Source organism: Notolepis coatsorum, assembly GCF_963971535.1.
Source record: "Notolepis coatsorum genome assembly, chromosome: 2".
Classification (NCBI taxonomy): Eukaryota; Metazoa; Chordata; class Actinopteri; order Aulopiformes; family Paralepididae; genus Notolepis; species Notolepis coatsorum.
In genome coordinates, this window is record NC_140166.1 from 116,428,169 (window position 1) to 116,447,865 (window position 19,697).

The 19,697-nt window shown below is 50.4% G+C and overlaps 1 protein-coding gene across 1 annotated transcript in view; it reads right to left on the reverse strand.

Moving 5' to 3' along the window:
• The window catches only part of dpy19l3 (dpy-19 like C-mannosyltransferase 3), a gene marked incomplete at both ends in the record, with an annotated part of 352,724 nt that overhangs the window by 260,408 nt on the left and 72,619 nt on the right, over positions 1–19,697 (reverse strand). The window contains 2 exons of the mRNA XM_084308278.1: positions 3,474–3,597; positions 11,447–11,592. Coding sequence (XP_084164404.1) covers positions 3,474–3,597; positions 11,447–11,592 — 270 coding nt within the window. The remainder of the gene's footprint in view (positions 1–3,473; positions 3,598–11,446; positions 11,593–19,697) is intronic.

Sequence of the window (19,697 nt, forward strand, 5' to 3'; positions counted from 1 at the left end):
CTGTAGATTAAATACTCAAGTACAAGTTAAAATAAATTATGTGATTATTGAAAGAGTTTATGAAAATAAATTCCTAGGTGTAATAATAGACCTTATTATTACATGGCATTTTAACATTCGCCGAAATGCTTGATTGTGATTGGTCAATAGCCCCTGACAGAGGTGAATTATTTTTCGATAACCACTGGTGATTATTATTTTTCGCAGCTGGAGCAATCAAGCCCACTGACACACACTGTTTCAGTGCAATCAGACACACCTGCCGGCTGCCGGCGATAATAATAATCACTTTATTTGGGCTGACAGAGCCACAGAACAACTGCGTCTGCATTTGATCTCGTCTTGTCGATGGTGTAAAATGAATTAGGTATATTGTTAGTAAGGTAACCATGTAATAAGCGGGATAATGTATAGCTATACTCGGTCATTGTCGCAAAATAATTGACCTTCACTGACGTTTAAAACACCTCGGCGAGGCGCCTCGATGTTCTAAACTCCGTGTCAGTCAATTATTTTGCGACAATGACCTCGTAGCTATACATTATCCCTTACATACAATCTGCTGGAAACCTCACATAAATGTCCAAACTAAACGGTCAAGAAGCATTTCAGTCGTGAGTAAAGTAAAGCACATTCTGGATTAAAAATTACTCTACATTCTCCACTAGTTTTACCATATTTAAATTATTGTGCTGAAGTCTGGGGAAACACTTATAATTCTACACTACAACCACTTTTTATACTCCAAAAAATGGCCATAAGGATAGTTCACATTGCAAGTTATCGTGATCACACAAACATATTATTTTTAAAGTCAAAAACATTAAAGGTAAATGATCTTGTGGAATTTAAAACAGCACAATTAATGTATAAAGCAAAAGGTAATGTACTTCAACATTCAAGAACTGTTCTTTGATAAAGAGGGGGGTTATAATCTGAGGGGAGAACTCAATTTAAAAGTTCTTAGTGTACGCAGTACGCACTACCATGAGAAGACACTGCATTTCAATTATGTGGAGTGAAACTGTGGAACAGTCTGAATGTGGTGCTAAAACAATGTCCAAGTATGAGACAATTCAAACTGAATTATAAGGAAATTATGTTCACTAGGTACAGGGATGAGGAAGAGATTTGACATTCACAGGTGTTTACATTTTTATTTTATTTCTTTCATGTTTTACATATAGGACCTATAGTTTTTTTTATATATATATACTGTATATATATTTGTTTTGTAAGGATTTAAATTAGTACACTCGTTTGAGTAGTGGAAAAGGGGTAGAATTAAATAAGTGTATACTTCTTCCTACTCCTTTTCGAACATGTAAATTGAGTTATGTTTTGCTTTTGTTTATTTATATTTTTTTCCTGCATTTCCCCAAGGGGATCAATAAAGGAATATCTTATATTATCTTATCTTATCTTAACATTGGGTATTTCTGGACCACAAATGTGCAATACTCCACAAAACGAATGCCCGATTGGTTCAGATAGCATTTGAGAGGATATTGCTGATATTGCTGGAAACCTCACATAAATGTCCAAACTAAACGGTCAAGAAGCATTTCAGTCATGAGTAAAGTAAAGCACATTCTGGATAAAAAATCACTCTACATTCTCCACTAGTTTTACCATATTTAAATTACTGTGCTGAAGTCTGGGGAAACACTTATAATTCTACACTACAACCACTTTTTATACTCCAAAAAATGGCCATAAGGATAGTTCACATTGCAGGTTATCGTGATCACACAAACATATTATTTTTAAAGTAAAAAACATTAAAGGTAAATGATCTTGTGGAATTTAAAACAGCACAATTAATGTATAAAGCAAAAGGTAATGTACTTCAACATTCAAGAACTGTTCTTTGATAAAGAGGGGGGTTATAATCTGAGGGGAGAACTCAATTTAAAAGTTCTTAGTGTACGCAGTACGCACTACCATGAGAAGACACTGCATTTCAATTATGTGGAGTGAAACTGTGGAACAGTCTGAATGTGGTGCTAAAACAATGTCCAAGTATGAGACAATTCAAACTGAATTATAAGGAAATTATGTTCACTAGGTACAGGGATGAGGAAGGGATTTGACATTCACAGGTGTTTACATTTTTATTTTATTTCTTTCATGTTTTACATATAGGACCTATAGTTTTTTTTATATATATATACTGTATATATATTTGTTTTGTAAGGATTTAAATTAGTACACTCGTTTGAGTAGTGGAAAAGGGGTAGAATTAAATAAGTGTATACTTCTTCCTACTCCTTTTCGAACATGTAAATTGAGTTATGTTTTGCTTTTGTTTATTTATATTTTTTTCCTGCATTTCCCCAAGGGGATCAATAAAGGAATATCTTATATTATCTTATCTTATCTTAACATTGGGTATTTCTGGACCACAAATGTGCAATACTCCACAAAACGAATGCCCGATTGGTTCAGATAGCATTTGAGAGGATATTGCTGATATTGCTGGAAACCTCACATAAATGTCCAAACTAAACGGTCAAGAAGCATTTCAGTCATGAGTAAAGTAAAGCACATTCTGGATAAAAAATCACTCTACATTCTCCACTAGTTTTACCATATTTAAATTACTGTGCTGAAGTCTGGGGAAACACTTATAATTCTACACTACAACCACTTTTTATACTCCAGAAAATGGCCATAAGGATAGTTCACATTGCAGGTTATCGTGATCACACAAACATATTATTTTTAAAGTCAAAAACATTAAAGGTAAATGGTCTTGTGGAATTTAAAACAGCACAATTAATGTATAAAGCAAAAGGTAATGTACTTCAACATTCAATAACTGTTCTTTGATAAAGAGGGTGGTTATAATCTGAGGGGAGAACTCAATTTAAAAGTTCTTAGTGTACGCAGTACGCACTACTATGAGAAGACACTGCATTTCAATTATGTGGAGTGAAACTGTGGAACAGTCTGAATGTGGTGCTAAAACAATGTCCAAGTATGAGACTATTCAAACTGAATTATAAGGAAATTATGTTCACTAGGTACAGGGATGAGGAAGGGATTTGACATTCACAGGTGTTTACATTTTTATTTTCTTTCTTTCATGTTTTACATATAGGACCTATAGTTTTTTTTATATATATATACTGTATATATATTTGTTTTGTAAGGATTTAAATTAGTACACTCATTTGAGTAGTGGAAAAGGGGTAGAATTAAATAAGTGTATACTTCTTCCTACTCCTTTTCGAACATGTAAATTGAGTTATGTTTTGCTTTTGTTTATTTATATTTGTTCCTGCATTTCCCTAAGGGGATCAATAAAGGGATATCTTATCTTATCTTATCTTAACATTGGGTATTTCTGGACCACAAATATGCAATACTCCACAAAACGAATGCCCGATTGGTTCAGATAGCATTTGAGAGGATATTAGATTTGTTCTGGGGGGGGGAGTGTGGGGGGACAGAGGCTGAGGGTGGGGTACCTGCTGTATAGCGCTGAGCTGTGGTCTCAGGTAACAGGTGATAACAGCCACCTGTAGTGCCAGGAAGGGAAGAGACCAGTTCTCTCTCAGCGAGATAGTGAACTCTACACGAGTAGTATCTATCCTGAGAGAGCGAGAGAGAGATAGAGAGAGAGACAGACACAGAGAGAGAGAGAGAGAGAGAGAGAGAGAGAGAGATAGAGAGAGAGAGAGAGAGAGAGAGAGAGAGAGAGAGAGAGAGAGAGAGAGAGAGAGAGAGATAAGGATATATAGGGAGAGAGGGAGGGGGAGACAGAGATGGAAGAGAGACAGATGTAAAGAGAAAAGAAGGGGGGCAGAGAGAGGGGGAGAGAGGGGGAGAGAGGGGGAGAGAGAGAAATAGGGAGGGAGAGAGAGATGGGAAGAGAGAGAGGAGCAAGGGTGAATTGTAGGAGAGAGGTGGAGTCAGTCAACAATACTGTAATATAAAAACGATGTACTATCTCCAAGGATTCAGGGATCTTGAAAAATTAAATAAAATAATAAAATAAAATAAAAAGAGCACTAAATAAGTTGTAGACTAGAATATCAATCAACAAATACAGCCATGTGTTAGGGTTTGTGGCTAGGGGAGATGGACGAGGGGCCGGGACCAGACGACGAGGAAGGCCCGGGCGTGGAGGCCGGACCGGACGTAGAGACGAGACCCGACGTGGGAGCCGGACCAGATGACGAGGAAGGGCCGGGCACGGAGGCCGGGCCGGACGTTGAGACGGGACCAGGCGAGAAGCCGGAGGCAGGCGACTCCCCAGGGACAGGAGCAGGAGCACGACCCGGACTAGACGTCGGGGTCTCCCCGGGAGCCGGAGGAGGAACAGGGGTCATAGGGAACGCGCTAGCTGATGGGGCAGTCCTAGCTGTGGGAGCCTGGCAAACTGCAGGGGCTAAGCTAGCAGACGGGGCTGGACTAGCTGTGGAAGCCTGGTTAGCTGCAGGGGCTAAGCTAGCAGACGGGGCTGGACTAGCTGTGGAAGCCTGGTTAGCTGCAGGGGCTAAGCTAGCAGACGGGGCTGGACTAGCTGTGGAAGCCTGGTTAGCTGCAGGGGCTAAGCTAGCAGACGGGGCTGGACTAGCTGTGGAAGCCTGGTTAGCTGCAGGGGCTAAGCTAGCAGACGGGGCTGGACTAGCTGTGGAAGCCTGGTTAGCTGCAGGGGCTAAGCTAGCAGACAGGGCTGTACTAGCTGTGGAAGCCTGGTTAGCTGCAGGGGCTAAACTAGCAGACGGGCTGTACTAGCTGTGGAAGCCTGGTTAGCTGCAGGGGCTAAGCTAGCAGACGGGCTGTACTAGCTGTGGAAGCCTGGTTAGCTGCAGGGGCTAAGCTAGCAGACGGGCTGTACTAGCTGTGGAAGCCTGGTTAGCTGCAGGGGCTGAGCTAGCAGACGGGGCTGGACTAGCTGTGGAAGCCTGATTAGCTGCAGGGGCTAAGCTAGCAGACAGGGCTGGACTAGCTGTGGAAGCCTGGTTAGCTGCAGGGGCTAAGCTAGCAGACAGGGCTGGACTAGCTGTGGAAGCCTGGTTAGCTGCAGGGGCTAAGCTAGCAGACGGGGCTGGACTAGCTGTGGAGGCCTGATTAGCTGCAGGGGCTAAGCTAGCAGACGGGCTGTACTAGCTGTGGAAGCCTGGTTAGCTGCAGGGGCTAAGCTAGCAGACGGGCTGTACTAGCTGTGGAAGCCTGGTTAGCTGCAGGGGCTAAGCTAGCAGACAGGGCTGGACTAGCTGTGGAAGCCTGGTTAGCTGCAGGGGCTAAACTAGCAGACAGGGCTGTACTAGCTGAGGAAGCCTGGTTAGCTGCAGGGGCTAAACTAGCAGACGGGCTGTACTAGCTGTGGAAGCCTGGTTAGCTGCAGGGGCTAAACTAGCAGACAGGGCTGTACTAGCTGAGGAAGCCTGGTTAGCTGCAGGGGCTAAGCTAGCAGACAGGGCTGTACTAGCTGTGGAAGCCTGGTTAGCTGCAGGGGCTAAGCTAGCAGACGGGGCTGGACTAGCTGTGGAAGCCTGGTTAGCTGCAGGGGCTAAGCTAGCAGACGGGGCTGGACTAGCTGTGGAAGCCTGGTTAGCTGCAGGGGCTAAGCTAGCAGAAGGGGCTGTACTAGCTGTGGAAGCCTGGTTAGCTGCAGGGGCTAAGCTAGCAGACGGGGCTGGACTAGCTGAGGAAGCCTGGTTAGCTGCAGGGGCTGAGCTAGCAGACGGGGCTGGACTAGCTGTGGAGGCCTGGTCAGCTGCAGGGGCTGAGCTAGCAGACGGGGCTGGACTAGCTGTGGAAGCCTGGTTAGCTGCAGGGGCTAAGCTAGCAGACGGGGCTGTACTAGCTGTGGAAGCCTGGTTAGCTGCAGGGGCTAAGCTAGCAGACAGGGCTGGACTAGCTGTGGAAGCCTGGTCAGCTGCAGGGGCTAAGCTAGCAGACAGGGCTGGACTAGCTGTGGAAGCCTGGTTAGCTGCAGGGGCTAAGCTAGCAGACAGGGCTGGACTAGCTGTGGAAGCCTGGTTAGCTGCAGGGGCTAAGCTAGCAGACAGGGCTGGACTAGCTGTGGAAGCCTGGTTAGCTGCAGGGGCTAAGCTAGCAGACGGGGCTGGACTAGCTGTGGAAGCCTGGTTAGCTGCAGGGGCTAAACTAGCAGACAGGGCTGTACTAGCTGTGGAAGCCTGGTTAGCTGCAGGGGCTAAGCTAGCAGACAGGGCTGTACTAGCTGAGGAAGCCTGGTTAGCTGCAGGGGCTAAACTAGCAGACAGGGCTGTACTAGCTGTGGAAGCCTGGTTAGCTGCAGGGGCTAAACTAGCAGACAGGGCTGTACTAGCTGAGGAAGCCTGGTTAGCTGCAGGGGCTAAACTAGCAGACAGGGCTGTACTAGCTGAGGAAGCCTGGTTAGCTGCAGGGGCTAAGCTAGCAGAAGGGGCTGGACTAGCTGTGGAAGCCTGGTTAGCTGCAGGGGCTAAGCTAGCAGACGGGGCTGGACTAGCTGTGGAAGCCTGGTTAGCTGCAGGGGCTAAGCTAGCAGACGGGGCTGGACTAGCTGTGGAAGCCTGGTTAGCTGCAGGGGCTAATCTAGCAGACGGGGCTGGACTAGCTGTGGAAGCCTGGTTAGCTGCAGGGGCTAAGCTAGCAGACGGGGCTGGACTAGCTGTGGAAGCCTGGTTAGCTGCAGGGGCTGAGCTAGCAGACGGGGCTGGACTAGCTGTGGAAGCCTGGTTAGCTGCAGTGGCTAAGCTAGCAGACGGGGCTGGACTAGCTGTGGAAGCCTGGTTAGCTGCAGGGGCTAAGCTAGCAGACGGGGCTGGACTAGCTGTGGAAGCCTGGTTAGCTGCAGGGGCTAAGCTAGCAGACAGGGCTGGACTAGCTGTGGAAGCCTGGTTAGCTGCAGGGGCTAAGCTAGCAGACAGGGCTGGACTAGCTGTGGAAGCCTGGTTAGCTGCAGGGGCTAAGCTAGCAGACGGGGCTGGACTAGCTGTGGAAGCCTGGTTAGCTGCAGGGGCTAAACTAGCAGACAGGGCTGTACTAGCTGTGGAAGCCTGGTTAGCTGCAGGGGCTAAGCTAGCAGACAGGGCTGTACTAGCTGAGGAAGCCTGGTTAGCTGCAGGGGCTAAACTAGCAGACAGGGCTGTACTAGCTGTGGAAGCCTGGTTAGCTGCAGGGGCTAAACTAGCAGACAGGGCTGTACTAGCTGAGGAAGCCTGGTTAGCTGCAGGGGCTAAACTAGCAGACAGGGCTGTACTAGCTGAGGAAGCCTGGTTAGCTGCAGGGGCTAAGCTAGCAGAAGGGGCTGGACTAGCTGTGGAAGCCTGGTTAGCTGCAGGGGCTAAGCTAGCAGACGGGGCTGGACTAGCTGTGGAAGCCTGGTTAGCTGCAGGGGCTAAGCTAGCAGACGGGGCTGGACTAGCTGTGGAAGCCTGGTTAGCTGCAGGGGCTAAGCTAGCAGACGGGGCTGGACTAGCTGTGGAAGCCTGGTTAGCTGCAGGGGCTAAGCTAGCAGACGGGGCTGGACTAGCTGTGGAAGCCTGGTTAGCTGCAGGGGCTGAGCTAGCAGACGGGGCTGGACTAGCTGTGGAAGCCTGGTTAGCTGCAGGGGCTAAGCTAGCAGACAGGGCTGGACTAGCTGTGGAAGCCTGGTTAGCTGCAGGGGCTAAGCTAGCAGAAGGGGCTGTACTAGCTGTGGAAGCCTGGTTAGCTGCAGGGGCTAAGCTATCAGACAGGGCTGTACTAGCTGTGGAAGCCTGGTTAGCTGCAGGGGCTAAGCTAGCAGACAGGGCTGGACTAGCTGTGGAAGCCTGGTTAGCTGCAGGGGCTAAGCTAGCAGACAGGGCTGTACTAGCTGTTGAGACCATGGGGTTAGCCGACGGGGCGGCTCCAGGTAGACTGACCTTGCTAGCTGAAGGGGCAGTCCTAGCAGTGGGGAAACTGACCTTGCTAGCTGAATGAGCTACGCACACAGTGGGGCTAGCAGGCAGAGCTGAGGCGTTAGCAGTAGGTACTCTGGCAGGTGAGGCTATGCTAGCTTTCCTAGACGTACTAGCTCTCAGAGACTTGCTAGCAGTACGAACTATGCTAGCAGATGGGGCTAAGGTGCTAGCAGTAGTTATGCTAACAACTGGGGCCATGCTGGCAGTAGAGGCTTCACCAGCAGAGGAGGCCATGCTAGCTGTGGAAACTATGCTATCAATAGGGACTAGTTACCTGGGTAGTGCTAGCTGCAGGACCTGTGCTAGCTGCAAGGGCTACACTAGTGGGGGCTAGGTTAGCTGCCTGGGCAGTGCTAGCTGCAGGGCCTGTGCTAGCTGTAGAGGGTACACTAGCCGAGAGGGTTCGGGTGCTAGCTGTAGGTGCTACACTAGCGGGGAAAACTGAGGTGCCAGCTGAAGTACCGACACTAGCAGGCAGGGCTACACTAGTAGGTGAAGTCAGGGGGGAAGCTGCAGAAGCTACAGAGGCTGAACCAGCTCTAGGGGCTATGCTAGCAGCAGACGCTAAGCTAGGAGTTGAGTCCTGGTTTGCTGTAGAGGCTAAGCTATTTGCAAAGGGCCTGACATGGTTAGCAGCCTGGCAGTCGGCTGGGGAGTTGGGGTCCTGGAAAAGCACCCTAAACATGTTCCCGGCCAGTAACCGGAGTTTGAATGCTCTTCCAGGACTCCACTTCATCATGGAGAACACCAGGCGATAAGCGCTCCTTCGCTCCTCCAGACTGCAGGCCGGAGAATAATTGCAGAGGAATTCTTGTAAAAGGGAATGTGCCTCATGAAACCTGTCCCAGAGGGGGGCTACGGGACCAGTAGGGGACGCTATACTAGCAGAGAGGGCTATGGTGCTAGCTGTAGATGCTACACTAGCAGGAAGGGCTAAAGTGCTAGCTGTAGATGCTACACTAGCAGGCAGGGCCAAGGAGCTAGCTGTAGAGGCTACACTAGCGGGAGGGGCTAAGGTGATAGCTGTAGATGCTACACTAGCAGGAAGGGCTAAGGTGCTAGCTGTAGATGCTACACTAGCAGGAAAGGCTAAGGTGCTAGCTGTAGGGGTTACACTAGCAGGAAGGACTATGCTAGTCTTCTTAGTTTTGCTAGCCTTCTGAGACTTGCTAGCAGTGCGTGCTACGCTAGCGGACGGGGCTCTAGCGGACTGGACTGAGGCGGTAGCTACCGAGGCTACACTAGCGGCAGGGGCTGTGCTAACCACGGAGGCCATGCCGGCCGATGGGGCGATCCCAGCATCTGAGGCTACGTTAGCTATAGGGCCTGTGCACGCGAGGGCAGCTAGGTAGGTAGCTACTGCAGAGGCTGCTCTATCACCAAAGGTTCTGCCAGTTGCAGAAGCCTCGCTAGCAGTAGCAGGAGGGAGTAAGCTAGTGGTAGAGAACGAGCCTACACTGAGTCTCCTAACAGAAGAAACCATAGTCTTAGCTGTGGGGACGGAGGTTCTGCTAGCTGTACTAGCTACGGGAGCTAGGCTAGCGGCCGTGCTAGTAGCCTGGGCTGTGTTAGCAGAGAGGGGGCTAGCTGCACTAGTTACGGGAGCTAGGCTAGCGGCTGTGCTAGTAGCCTGGGCTGTGTTAGCAGAGAGGGGGCTAGCTGTACTAGCTACGGGAGCTAGGCTAGCGGCAGTGCTAGTAGCCTGGGCTGTGTAGGATACAGGGGCTAAACTAGCCATTGCCGCGGTAGCGTTAGGGACCTTACTTGCTGGGGAGGACGTGCTGGTAGCAATGACTTCGCTGAGGGCAGGGGTCCAGAGCGCCCAAAGCAACCCTACGATCACACGGCCATGTGCCTCCAGCTGAAGCGCTTGCCCTGCGCTGCACTCACTCTCACTCACGGAGGTGAGCAGTGTGTACATGGTCCACCTCTCTTCCGAGGACGAGGAGAGAAAATCCCCCTCGAGGAACATCTCCATAGCGAGCAGCATGTCGCTTGCACCGTCTCTCTTCTTGTCCGCTGGACTCAGGCTTGTTCGCACCATTCTGTTAGGGTTTGTGGCTAGGGGAGACGTGTAGAACCCAAATGCTGGACAGTGGAGGGTGGAGAGAGACGAGGCACGAGTCGACGTTGTAATTGACAAGCTTCACTGAACGTGGCAAACGATTAACGTTACAGTGTTTGGCAGAAAACAAAAGCAAACTTAAAACTCGAAAACAAACCTCAGCAATGCTGGAAAACGTGGGCAAACAATACATGAACGGACTCGCGAGGAAATACAGGACAACAAGGGTTTTCACGAGGGGAACACAAGGTAGGAAGAACAGCACAGGAAGGTACTGGCACAGGATACAAAACAATGGCGCGACACTGGTATACAGGGGGCGGCATGAATATATAGACTGACAAGACACAGCTGGGCTGACAGGCTAGGACACAGAACACTAACACAAAGAATACATGAGGAGTAGACTAACATAAGAATATGAATACACACACAGGGAACAACAGGGCTAGACTAGGACATAAGAATATACACAGGGAACACAGGGCTAAATAACAAGGGGCTCACTGGAACATAAACATCCCCAGACAGGGGAGGACATTAGTGATTACAGTCAACAGGCTCCAGACAATATGTAACCACAGGGAGGTTGCCTGTGCCTGTAGGAACAGACCGCCAGGGGGCGGCAGAGGATTGTTCAGAGAGTTCAGATTATGACACCATGCTAGGCATAGGCTAGCGTATTCAATCAACATTTTACCTTGAGGCCTATAGTCGATAATACTGGAACAATAAACCGTTTGTAGTCAATTATGTGCATGGTCAGATTGTCATGGTTGATACAAATTCATTGTTAAGCATCGGGCGGCCCGGGCCATCACGCACTCGCACGCACGTCGCGCCACTTTGCCCTCGTCTGTCAGCTCCGGGCTGCGTTTTCGCCGATCAACCAATACATTGTTGGAAAGTTGAATTTGCTGCCTTTCGATCGTCACCACACTCAACCTATTGCGTGATTCCATTCTCGAGTTACAAGACGAAACACCTGGTGAGTGTCAATTGACAAGCCGTTCGGATGAGTGACCACGTCCGGTTGTGAATGGCTCCTGAACTGACCAGTCACCGCTGATGACGAAAGTGATTGACCACCGTTTTAGCCAAGGAGCGTCTGCCCCCAAAGCGATCCCAGATGGGCGCTGAGAGTGGGGGAAGGTGACACAACACGAAGAAGTCCATTGTTTTGACGAGAGCCTCTGGATGAATTGGAGCAGACAGCCATTCGATAATCATGCTGAATTATTACTGGTACACACATTACAAAAACATTTGTAAAACATTCATTTTAGGTGGGATTTTTATAAACTTTGGACCTGTACTACATGCTATAGACTTCAGGCTACTGTATGGAACCATTATGTTTTCAAGCTCCTACCTTGAGTACTCAATCAGGGAAAACATTACTCATGCCCATCCCTAATAATTACTCTTTAATTCATTCAAGTTGAAGTACATTTCAAGCAAAGTATACACCTACCTGTTGAGTATGTACCAGACTGCAGCGAGGGTCCCTGCTAGCCAGGATTCAGAGAGCAGCCAGGCTGTGAGGTAGAGAGCCATGACATACACAGCCTGCAGGGAGAACACTGTGTAGATGTAGAAGTACACTGGCTCCAAGTAGGCCTGGAACAACACACACACACACACACACACACACACACACACACACACACACACACACACACACACACACACACACACACACACACACACACACACACACACACACACAGGCACACACACACGTACACACACAAGCTATCAATTCGATTCCAAAGACATTACAGATGAGATGACAGAGATATAGCTACCGTGATAGTGAATACTGGCAGATAATACTAGTGTTTCGTAATGCTCCAGACAGACCCACCTCAACATCAGACAGACCCACCTCAACATCAGACAGACCCACCTCAACATCAGACAGACCCACCACAACATCAGACATACCCACCTCAACATCAGACAGACCTGCATCAACATCAGACAGACCCACCACAACATCAGACAGACCCACCTCAACATCAGACAGACCCACCACAACATCAGACAGACCCACCTCAACATCAGACAGACCCGCATCAACATCAGACAGACCCACCACAACATCAGACAGACCCACCACAATATCAGACAGACCCAGGCCACCACAATATCAGACAGACCCACCACAATAACAGACAGACAGACCCACCACAATATCAGACTACCCATTGCTTCACCTGAGTGAAGGGATTATTCTTCCCTGTGCACTGTGCAGGTCACTTCCATACTTTTTTTTTTTTTTTTACTTAATTTTTTAGCGTTTATCGCTTTTTCTGGTCAAGCATGACCGACAGAAACAGGTTGAAATGGGATGTAGAGCAGGGGAAGACACTCTGAGAAAATACGGCGGGTCCGGGAATCGAACTCGTGTACCCCAGATCCGTGACGAGCACGGTTTTCCCCGACGCAGAAATAGCGCCGAGATATGCGGTGAGCTACGGGAGCTCCCCAGGTCACTTCCATACTTGAGAGTACTTTTTATCTAATTGAAAGTCCGTAACACTTTCTTTGCCAGTATACTCATATTTTTCCTTTGATCCCCGCTCTACAGACTCTGCCGGAGCTCTCTGAATCACTGTGGCACAGCTACATACGTTGGAATTGCAATGCCGATCGAATCTCACCAGATGGCAGTATTGTCTACCTTTTGAACTCGGATAGAAAGGCAACAGCATTGTCAATGAATGCACCGGACTATCGAGGCTCGCTCGGTGGGGGAGGAGCTCTTCCAAAGCAATCGTTAGCAGATCTGATCTCCTCAAAACCTATAGTATCCCGTAAACACGTGTAATTACATATAAACTTGTAATCGCGATCGCCAATGGGATCTTTGGAATTATTCTTTTTGGAAGGTAAGGCCCTATGTCTATTTTACCGAACGTGGAACATGTTTATGTAACGATCACAGTGGCTTACTTTACCGGTCATAAACAAGGCTTTTTTTAACGATCTGGTTTTCGGGGTGAGACTACATGTACATGTTATATACCTTTGATTTGGGAGTATTTGGGGGTTCAGGGAATCAACCAGAACGATTCAGGCTTATTGCACATAACGTGTCCTATCTCGCCATCTATGGAAAAAGACTGGATTATTTCGGAAATGGGCGATGTTCAGCGTGTAATAAACTACAAACTACAGTGTGTAGAAACGAATGCTCTTTGGAGGTGTCGAAGCTTGTGGAGCTGAATCATGGAAAGTGCTGAAGCACAATATGCGATGTCTCCGTTACTATTCGCGATTGGCATAGAGCCACTAGCGGAGATGATTAGATCAAACCCTCAGATACAGGGAATAGATGACCAAAAAGGCATTACACACAAGATCTCGCTATTTGCTGATGACATTTTACTTTATATCAAAGACAAAAACCCTTTAGAATCAATTCCAAACATAATGATGGATTTAAGAAATTACGGCGAACTGTCGGGTTATAAGATAAATGAGACCAAATCAGAAGCCATGATGATAGTGGGAACATGGCCAACACATCTGAATAGTATAGCACCCTTCCATTGGGCTAGAGACGGATTCAGGTATTTAGGAATCATTTTGACTCCCAGCAGCAATCAGTTATATCAAGCAAACTACGAAAAGTTGATTGTACAAATCAAATCAGACATGGCCAGATGGGACATTTTACCTCTCTCCCTACTGGGAAGAATATAATCAATTCGAATGAATGTGCTACCTAGACTTATTTTTCTCTTCCAGTCTCTACCTATACCAATACCTGCCACTACCTTTAAAAGGTTAGATAAACTCATATCCAAATTTATCTGGCAGAGGAAAAAACCTAGAGTAAGGCTTAAAACACTATGTTTGCCAAAGAACAAGGGTGGTCTTGGTCTGCCAAACCTAAGAAACTACTACTGGGCAGCTCAATTACGCATACTTGTGCATTGGATACAAAAGGACCTAGATTCCGGATGGGTACAGATTGAGCAAAACTCAATTCCAAAGACCCCTCTCAGATCCATAATATTCCTGGGGAAAGCATACTGGAAAAAAATTAAGATTGGTAACAAATGGATTACAAATACATTAAAGGTATGGGAAAGTGGGGGAGCTCCAGTTGCTCACCACGTACCGCGAGTGCTATTTCAGCGCCGTGGACAACCGCGCTCGCGCGGATCTGGGGCTGAGCGCGTTCGAATCCCGGACGGCAGCCGTGCCTTTCCCAGAGTGTCTACCCCCCCATCTGAACCCTTTCAGCCTGCTTCTGTCGGTCGAACTTGACCAAGTATGAATGAGAAGAAAAAGCGATAAACGCAAAAAGAACCAGGTGACTGGTCAAAGTTGTGAGGTTTTGCCCGCTGCTCACTACCTTTTCTCTGTCTTCTTTAAGCCTACTGTTAGGAATTCCCTATTCTCTGTCTTCTTTAAGCCTACTGTTAGGAATTCCCTACTCACTCTCTCTAGCCCCCACCCTCTCGTTCCTTACCCTTAGTGGCCACACCTGTTTGATATTCTATTATCTCTCGCACCTGTGGTGGCAGGCTAATTAGTCCCCCTGTGGGCTTTAAATACCAGGGCGCTTCCCCTCGTTTTGGCGTGGGGTCGTGTTGTATACTTGCCGAGTCATATTCTCTAAACATCTAGACTCTTTCGGGAGATCCTCTGTCTGCCTATTCTGTTCCATTCTCCGGCGTCGAGATGTTTGCTCCAGCCTTCGCCAGCTGTCGCCGTTGCCTGTGGGGGAGACTGGTCTGCGCTCCCTGTACTTCCACGGGAGGCACCCCAGCGTTCCACTACAGACCCCCGCGCAGCTGTTCGTCCTGACGCACATCCAGACCAGCGCAGACGCTCTCCAGTCCTCAGCGCGCAACGCGCATCTTCCGAGGACGCTCGAGCTTGGCACGCTCTCCAGACCAGCGCGCAACGCGCATCTTCCAAGGACGCTCGAGCTTGGCACGCTCTCCAGACCAGCGCGCAACGCGCATCTTCCAGACCTTCGAGCTTGGCACGCTCCTCCGTACCAGCGCACTGACGCGCATCTTCCAGACCTTCGAGCTTGGCACGCTCCTCCGTACCAGCGCACAAGACGCGCATCTTCCAGACCTTCGAGCTTGGCACGCTCCTCCGTACCAGCGCACTGACGCGCATCTTCCAGACCTTCGAGCTTGGCACGCTCCTCCGTACCAGCGCACAAGACGCGCATCTTCCAGACCTTCGTGCTTGGCACACTCCTCCTCGCAGACGCACCCCGAGGCGTCTCTCTGTTCCGACGCGCACACCAAGGTGTGGCGCGCACTCTGTTCCTCGGCTCCGACAGCGGCTACCCGGTGGACGACATCCTCGCCACCGCCACTGTTCCGACGCGCACACCAAGGTGTGGCGCGCACTCTGTTCCTCGGCTCCGACAGCGGCTACCCGGTGGACGACATCCTCGCCACCGCCACTGTTCCGACGCGCACACCAAGGTGTGGCGCGCACTCTGTTCCTCGGCTCCGACAGCGGCTACCCGGTGGACGACATCCTCGTCACCGCCGCTGTTCCAGCACCCTGTTCCTCGGCTCCGACAGCGGCTACCCGGTGGACGACATCCTCGTCACCGCCGCTGTTCCAGCGCTCTGTTCCTCGGCTCGGACAGCCAGCCACCCGGTGGCGATGCCCTCGCCCCGTTGCTGTCCCTGTACCATTACGCATACGCCTGGGTGAGTTTTGATTGTGATGTCACTCACTCAGCGTAGTGCCCTTGCCCCCGTTCCCGTTGCTGTCCCTGTACCTTTACGCATACGCCTGGGTGAGTTTTGATTGTGATGTCACTCACTCAGCGTAGTGCCCTTGCCCCCGTTCCCGCTGCTGCCCCTGTACCTTTACGCATACGCCTGGGTGAGTTTTGATTGTGATGTCACTCACTCAGCGTAATGCCCCTTGCCCTCGTCCCGCTGCTGTTCCCCAGCGTATTGCCTCTGTTTTTGGTTCTCACTTAGAATAGTATTTTTGGACTTTACATCTCCCCCTGTGTGTTTGTCACACGAAGATATTATTACTTTGTTCACTTTGTTATTTGGACTGTTCTGCACCTGCTCTGCTTTTTCCCTTTTGTGCATTAACTATCTCCTCTGTCCTGCAGAGCGGCCCAGATGATTTCCACCAGTCCTCCCAGTTCCTCCCTGTTTTCCCAGCCCGCCTCCGCGGGCCTCAGTCCCCTCTGTTCCCTAGTTCTCCCCTTCTAGTTCCACCTAGTTCCTGTTCCCTAGTTCTCCCCTTCTAGTTCCACCTAGTTCCTGTTCCCTAGTTCTCCCCTTTTCTAGTTCCACCTAGTTCCTGTTCCCTAGTTCTCCCCTTCTAGTTCCACCTAGTTCCTGGTCCCAAGTTCTCCCTTTCTAGTTCCACCTAGTTCCTGGTCCCAAGTTCTCCCCTACTAGTTCCACCTAGTTCCTTGTCCCTAGTTCCCCTAGTCCCCGTTTTCTCCTGTTCCCTAGCTCTCCTAGTCCCTAGTCCTCTCTCCCTAGTTCTCCTTGTCCCTGGTTTACCTAGTCTCTAGTTCCTCTGTCCCAAGGCGTTCCCTTAACCTTCCCTTAGGCGTTCCCTTACTTTCCCTTAGTGTTCCCTTTTCCTGCCCGCCTCTTAAAGGCACCTTTCCTTCCCCTCATATTATATTCCTGTATTTGTGATTCTCCCTTAAAGGGACAGTGCCCTTTTCCCTGTATTTCCCTGTTGTTCAATAAATATCTGTTTCTTGGCAAACCATCATACCTGTCTTGTGTTGTGCGATTGGGGTCGGTTACAAACCATAACAGTACGACCCCACCAAATCGACGACCCCAGCCAGCACAGACGGTGTATGTTGAGTTTGCCTTTTTTTTTCTTCTCTTGTTCCCTCTAGCTCCCTTGTTAGCTTGTTAGTCTCCCCTCTAGCTCCCCTGTTAGCCCTGTTAGCTTCCTTGTTAGTCCTGTTTAGCTCCCTTGTTAGCCTGTTACTCCCCTGTTTAGCTTGTTAGTCTCCCCGGTTAGCTCCCCGGTTTGCTTCCCGTTTTGCCCTGTTTGACCCCCCTGTAGCTAGCCATGCCCTGGCAGCTAACCCAGTCCCTCAGCAGAGCCCCTGTCTGCTAGCTTAGCTCCGGCAGCTAGCGCAGCCTCTATGTTGATGTAGCAGTACAGCTAGCATAGGCCCTGTAGCTATCAGTGCCCTGGCAGCTACCCTTTCCCTCTGCTAGCCTGGCTCCGGCAGCTTGCGCAGCCTCTATGTTGATGTAGCAGTACAGCTAGCATAGGCCCTGTAGCTATCAGTGCCCTGGCAGCTAACCTTCCCTCTGCTAGCCCTTTCCCGGTGCTTCCATGGTTACCCCTTAGCTACCCTGCTTGCCCCTCAGTTCCTCTAGACCAGTTTCTCTAGACCCAGTTCCTCTAGACCAGTTCCTCTAGACCAGTTCTCTAGACCAGTTCTCTTGCCCAGTTCGCTAGACTAGTTCTCTAGACCCAGTTCCTCTAGACCAGTTGCCCCTCTGCTACCCTAGTTACCCCTCGGCGACCCTGTTTCTTTTGCTAGCCCCACTCTTGTGGTGGCTTCCCCTACTGGCTTGGCCAGTGCCTTTGTTTTTGTCTTGTTTTGCCCCCTGCCACTCTGTCTGTATTTGTTTTGGGTCGCCGGGTGGCTCCCGTTGGAGGGGGGGATACTGTGAGGTTTTGCCCGCTGCTCACTACCTTTTCTCTGTCTTCTTTAAGCCTACTGTTAGGAATTCCCTATTCTCTGTCTTCTTTAAGCCTACTGTTAGGAATTCCCTACTCACTCTCTCTAGCCCCCACCCTCTCGTTCCTTACCCTTAGTGGCCACACCTGTTTGATATTCTATTATCTCTCGCACCTGTGGTGGCAGGCTAATTAGTCCCCCTGTGGGCTTTAAATACCAGGGCGCTTCCCCTCGTTTTGGCGTGGGGTCGTGTTGTATACTTGCCGAGTCATATTCTCTAAACATCTAGACTCTTTCGGGAGATCCTCTGTCTGCCTATTCTGTTCCATTCTCCGGCGTCGAGATGTTTGCTCCAGCCTTCGCCAGCTGTCGCCGTTGCCTGTGGGGGAGACTGGTCTGCGCTCCCTGTACTTCCACGGGAGGCACCCCAGCGTTCCACTACAGACCCCCGCGCAGCTGTTCGTCCTGACGCACATCCAGACCAGCGCAGACGCTCTCCAGTCCTCAGCGCGCAACGCGCATCTTCCGAGGACGCTCGAGCTTGGCACGCTCTCCAGACCAGCGCGCAACGCGCATCTTCCAAGGACGCTCGAGCTTGGCACGCTCTCCAGACCAGCGCGCAACGCGCATCTTCCAGACCTTCGAGCTTGGCACGCTCCTCCGTACCAGCGCACTGACGCGCATCTTCCAGACCTTCGAGCTTGGCACGCTCCTCCGTACCAGCGCACAAGACGCGCATCTTCCAGACCTTCGAGCTTGGCACGCTCCTCCGTACCAGCGCACTGACGCGCATCTTCCAGACCTTCGAGCTTGGCACGCTCCTCCGTACCAGCGCACAAGACGCGCATCTTCCAGACCTTCGTGCTTGGCACACTCCTCCTCGCAGACGCACCCCGAGGCGTCTCTCTGTTCCGACGCGCACACCAAGGTGTGGCGCGCACTCTGTTCCTCGGCTCCGACAGCGGCTACCCGGTGGACGACATCCTCGCCACCGCCACTGTTCCGACGCGCACACCAAGGTGTGGCGCGCACTCTGTTCCTCGGCTCCGACAGCGGCTACCCGGTGGACGACATCCTCGCCACCGCCACTGTTCCGACGCGCACACCAAGGTGTGGCGCGCACTCTGTTCCTCGGCTCCGACAGCGGCTACCCGGTGGACGACATCCTCGTCACCGCCGCTGTTCCAGCACCCTGTTCCTCGGCTCCGACAGCGGCTACCCGGTGGACGACATCCTCGTCACCGCCGCTGTTCCAGCGCTCTGTTCCTCGGCTCGGACAGCCAGCCACCCGGTGGCGATGCCCTCGCCCCGTTGCTGTCCCTGTACCATTACGCATACGCCTGGGTGAGTTTTGATTGTGATGTCACTCACTCAGCGTAGTGCCCTTGCCCCCGTTCCCGTTGCTGTCCCTGTACCTTTACGCATACGCCTGGGTGAGTTTTGATTGTGATGTCACTCACTCAGCGTAGTGCCCTTGCCCCCGTTCCCGCTGCTGCCCCTGTACCTTTACGCATACGCCTGGGTGAGTTTTGATTGTGATGTCACTCACTCAGCGTAATGCCCCTTGCCCTCGTCCCGCTGCTGTTCCCCAGCGTATTGCCTCTGTTTTTGGTTCTCACTTAGAATAGTATTTTTGGACTTTACATCTCCCCCTGTGTGTTTGTCACACGAAGATATTATTACTTTGTTCACTTTGTTATTTGGACTGTTCTGCACCTGCTCTGCTTTTTCCCTTTTGTGCATTAACTATCTCCTCTGTCCTGCAGAGCGGCCCAGATGATTTCCACCAGTCCTCCCAGTTCCTCCCTGTTTTCCCAGCCCGCCTCCGCGGGCCTCAGTCCCCTCTGTTCCCTAGTTCTCCCCTTCTAGTTCCACCTAGTTCCTGTTCCCTAGTTCTCCCCTTCTAGTTCCACCTAGTTCCTGTTCCCTAGTTCTCCCCTTTTCTAGTTCCACCTAGTTCCTGTTCCCTAGTTCTCCCCTTCTAGTTCCACCTAGTTCCTGGTCCCAAGTTCTCCCTTTCTAGTTCCACCTAGTTCCTGGTCCC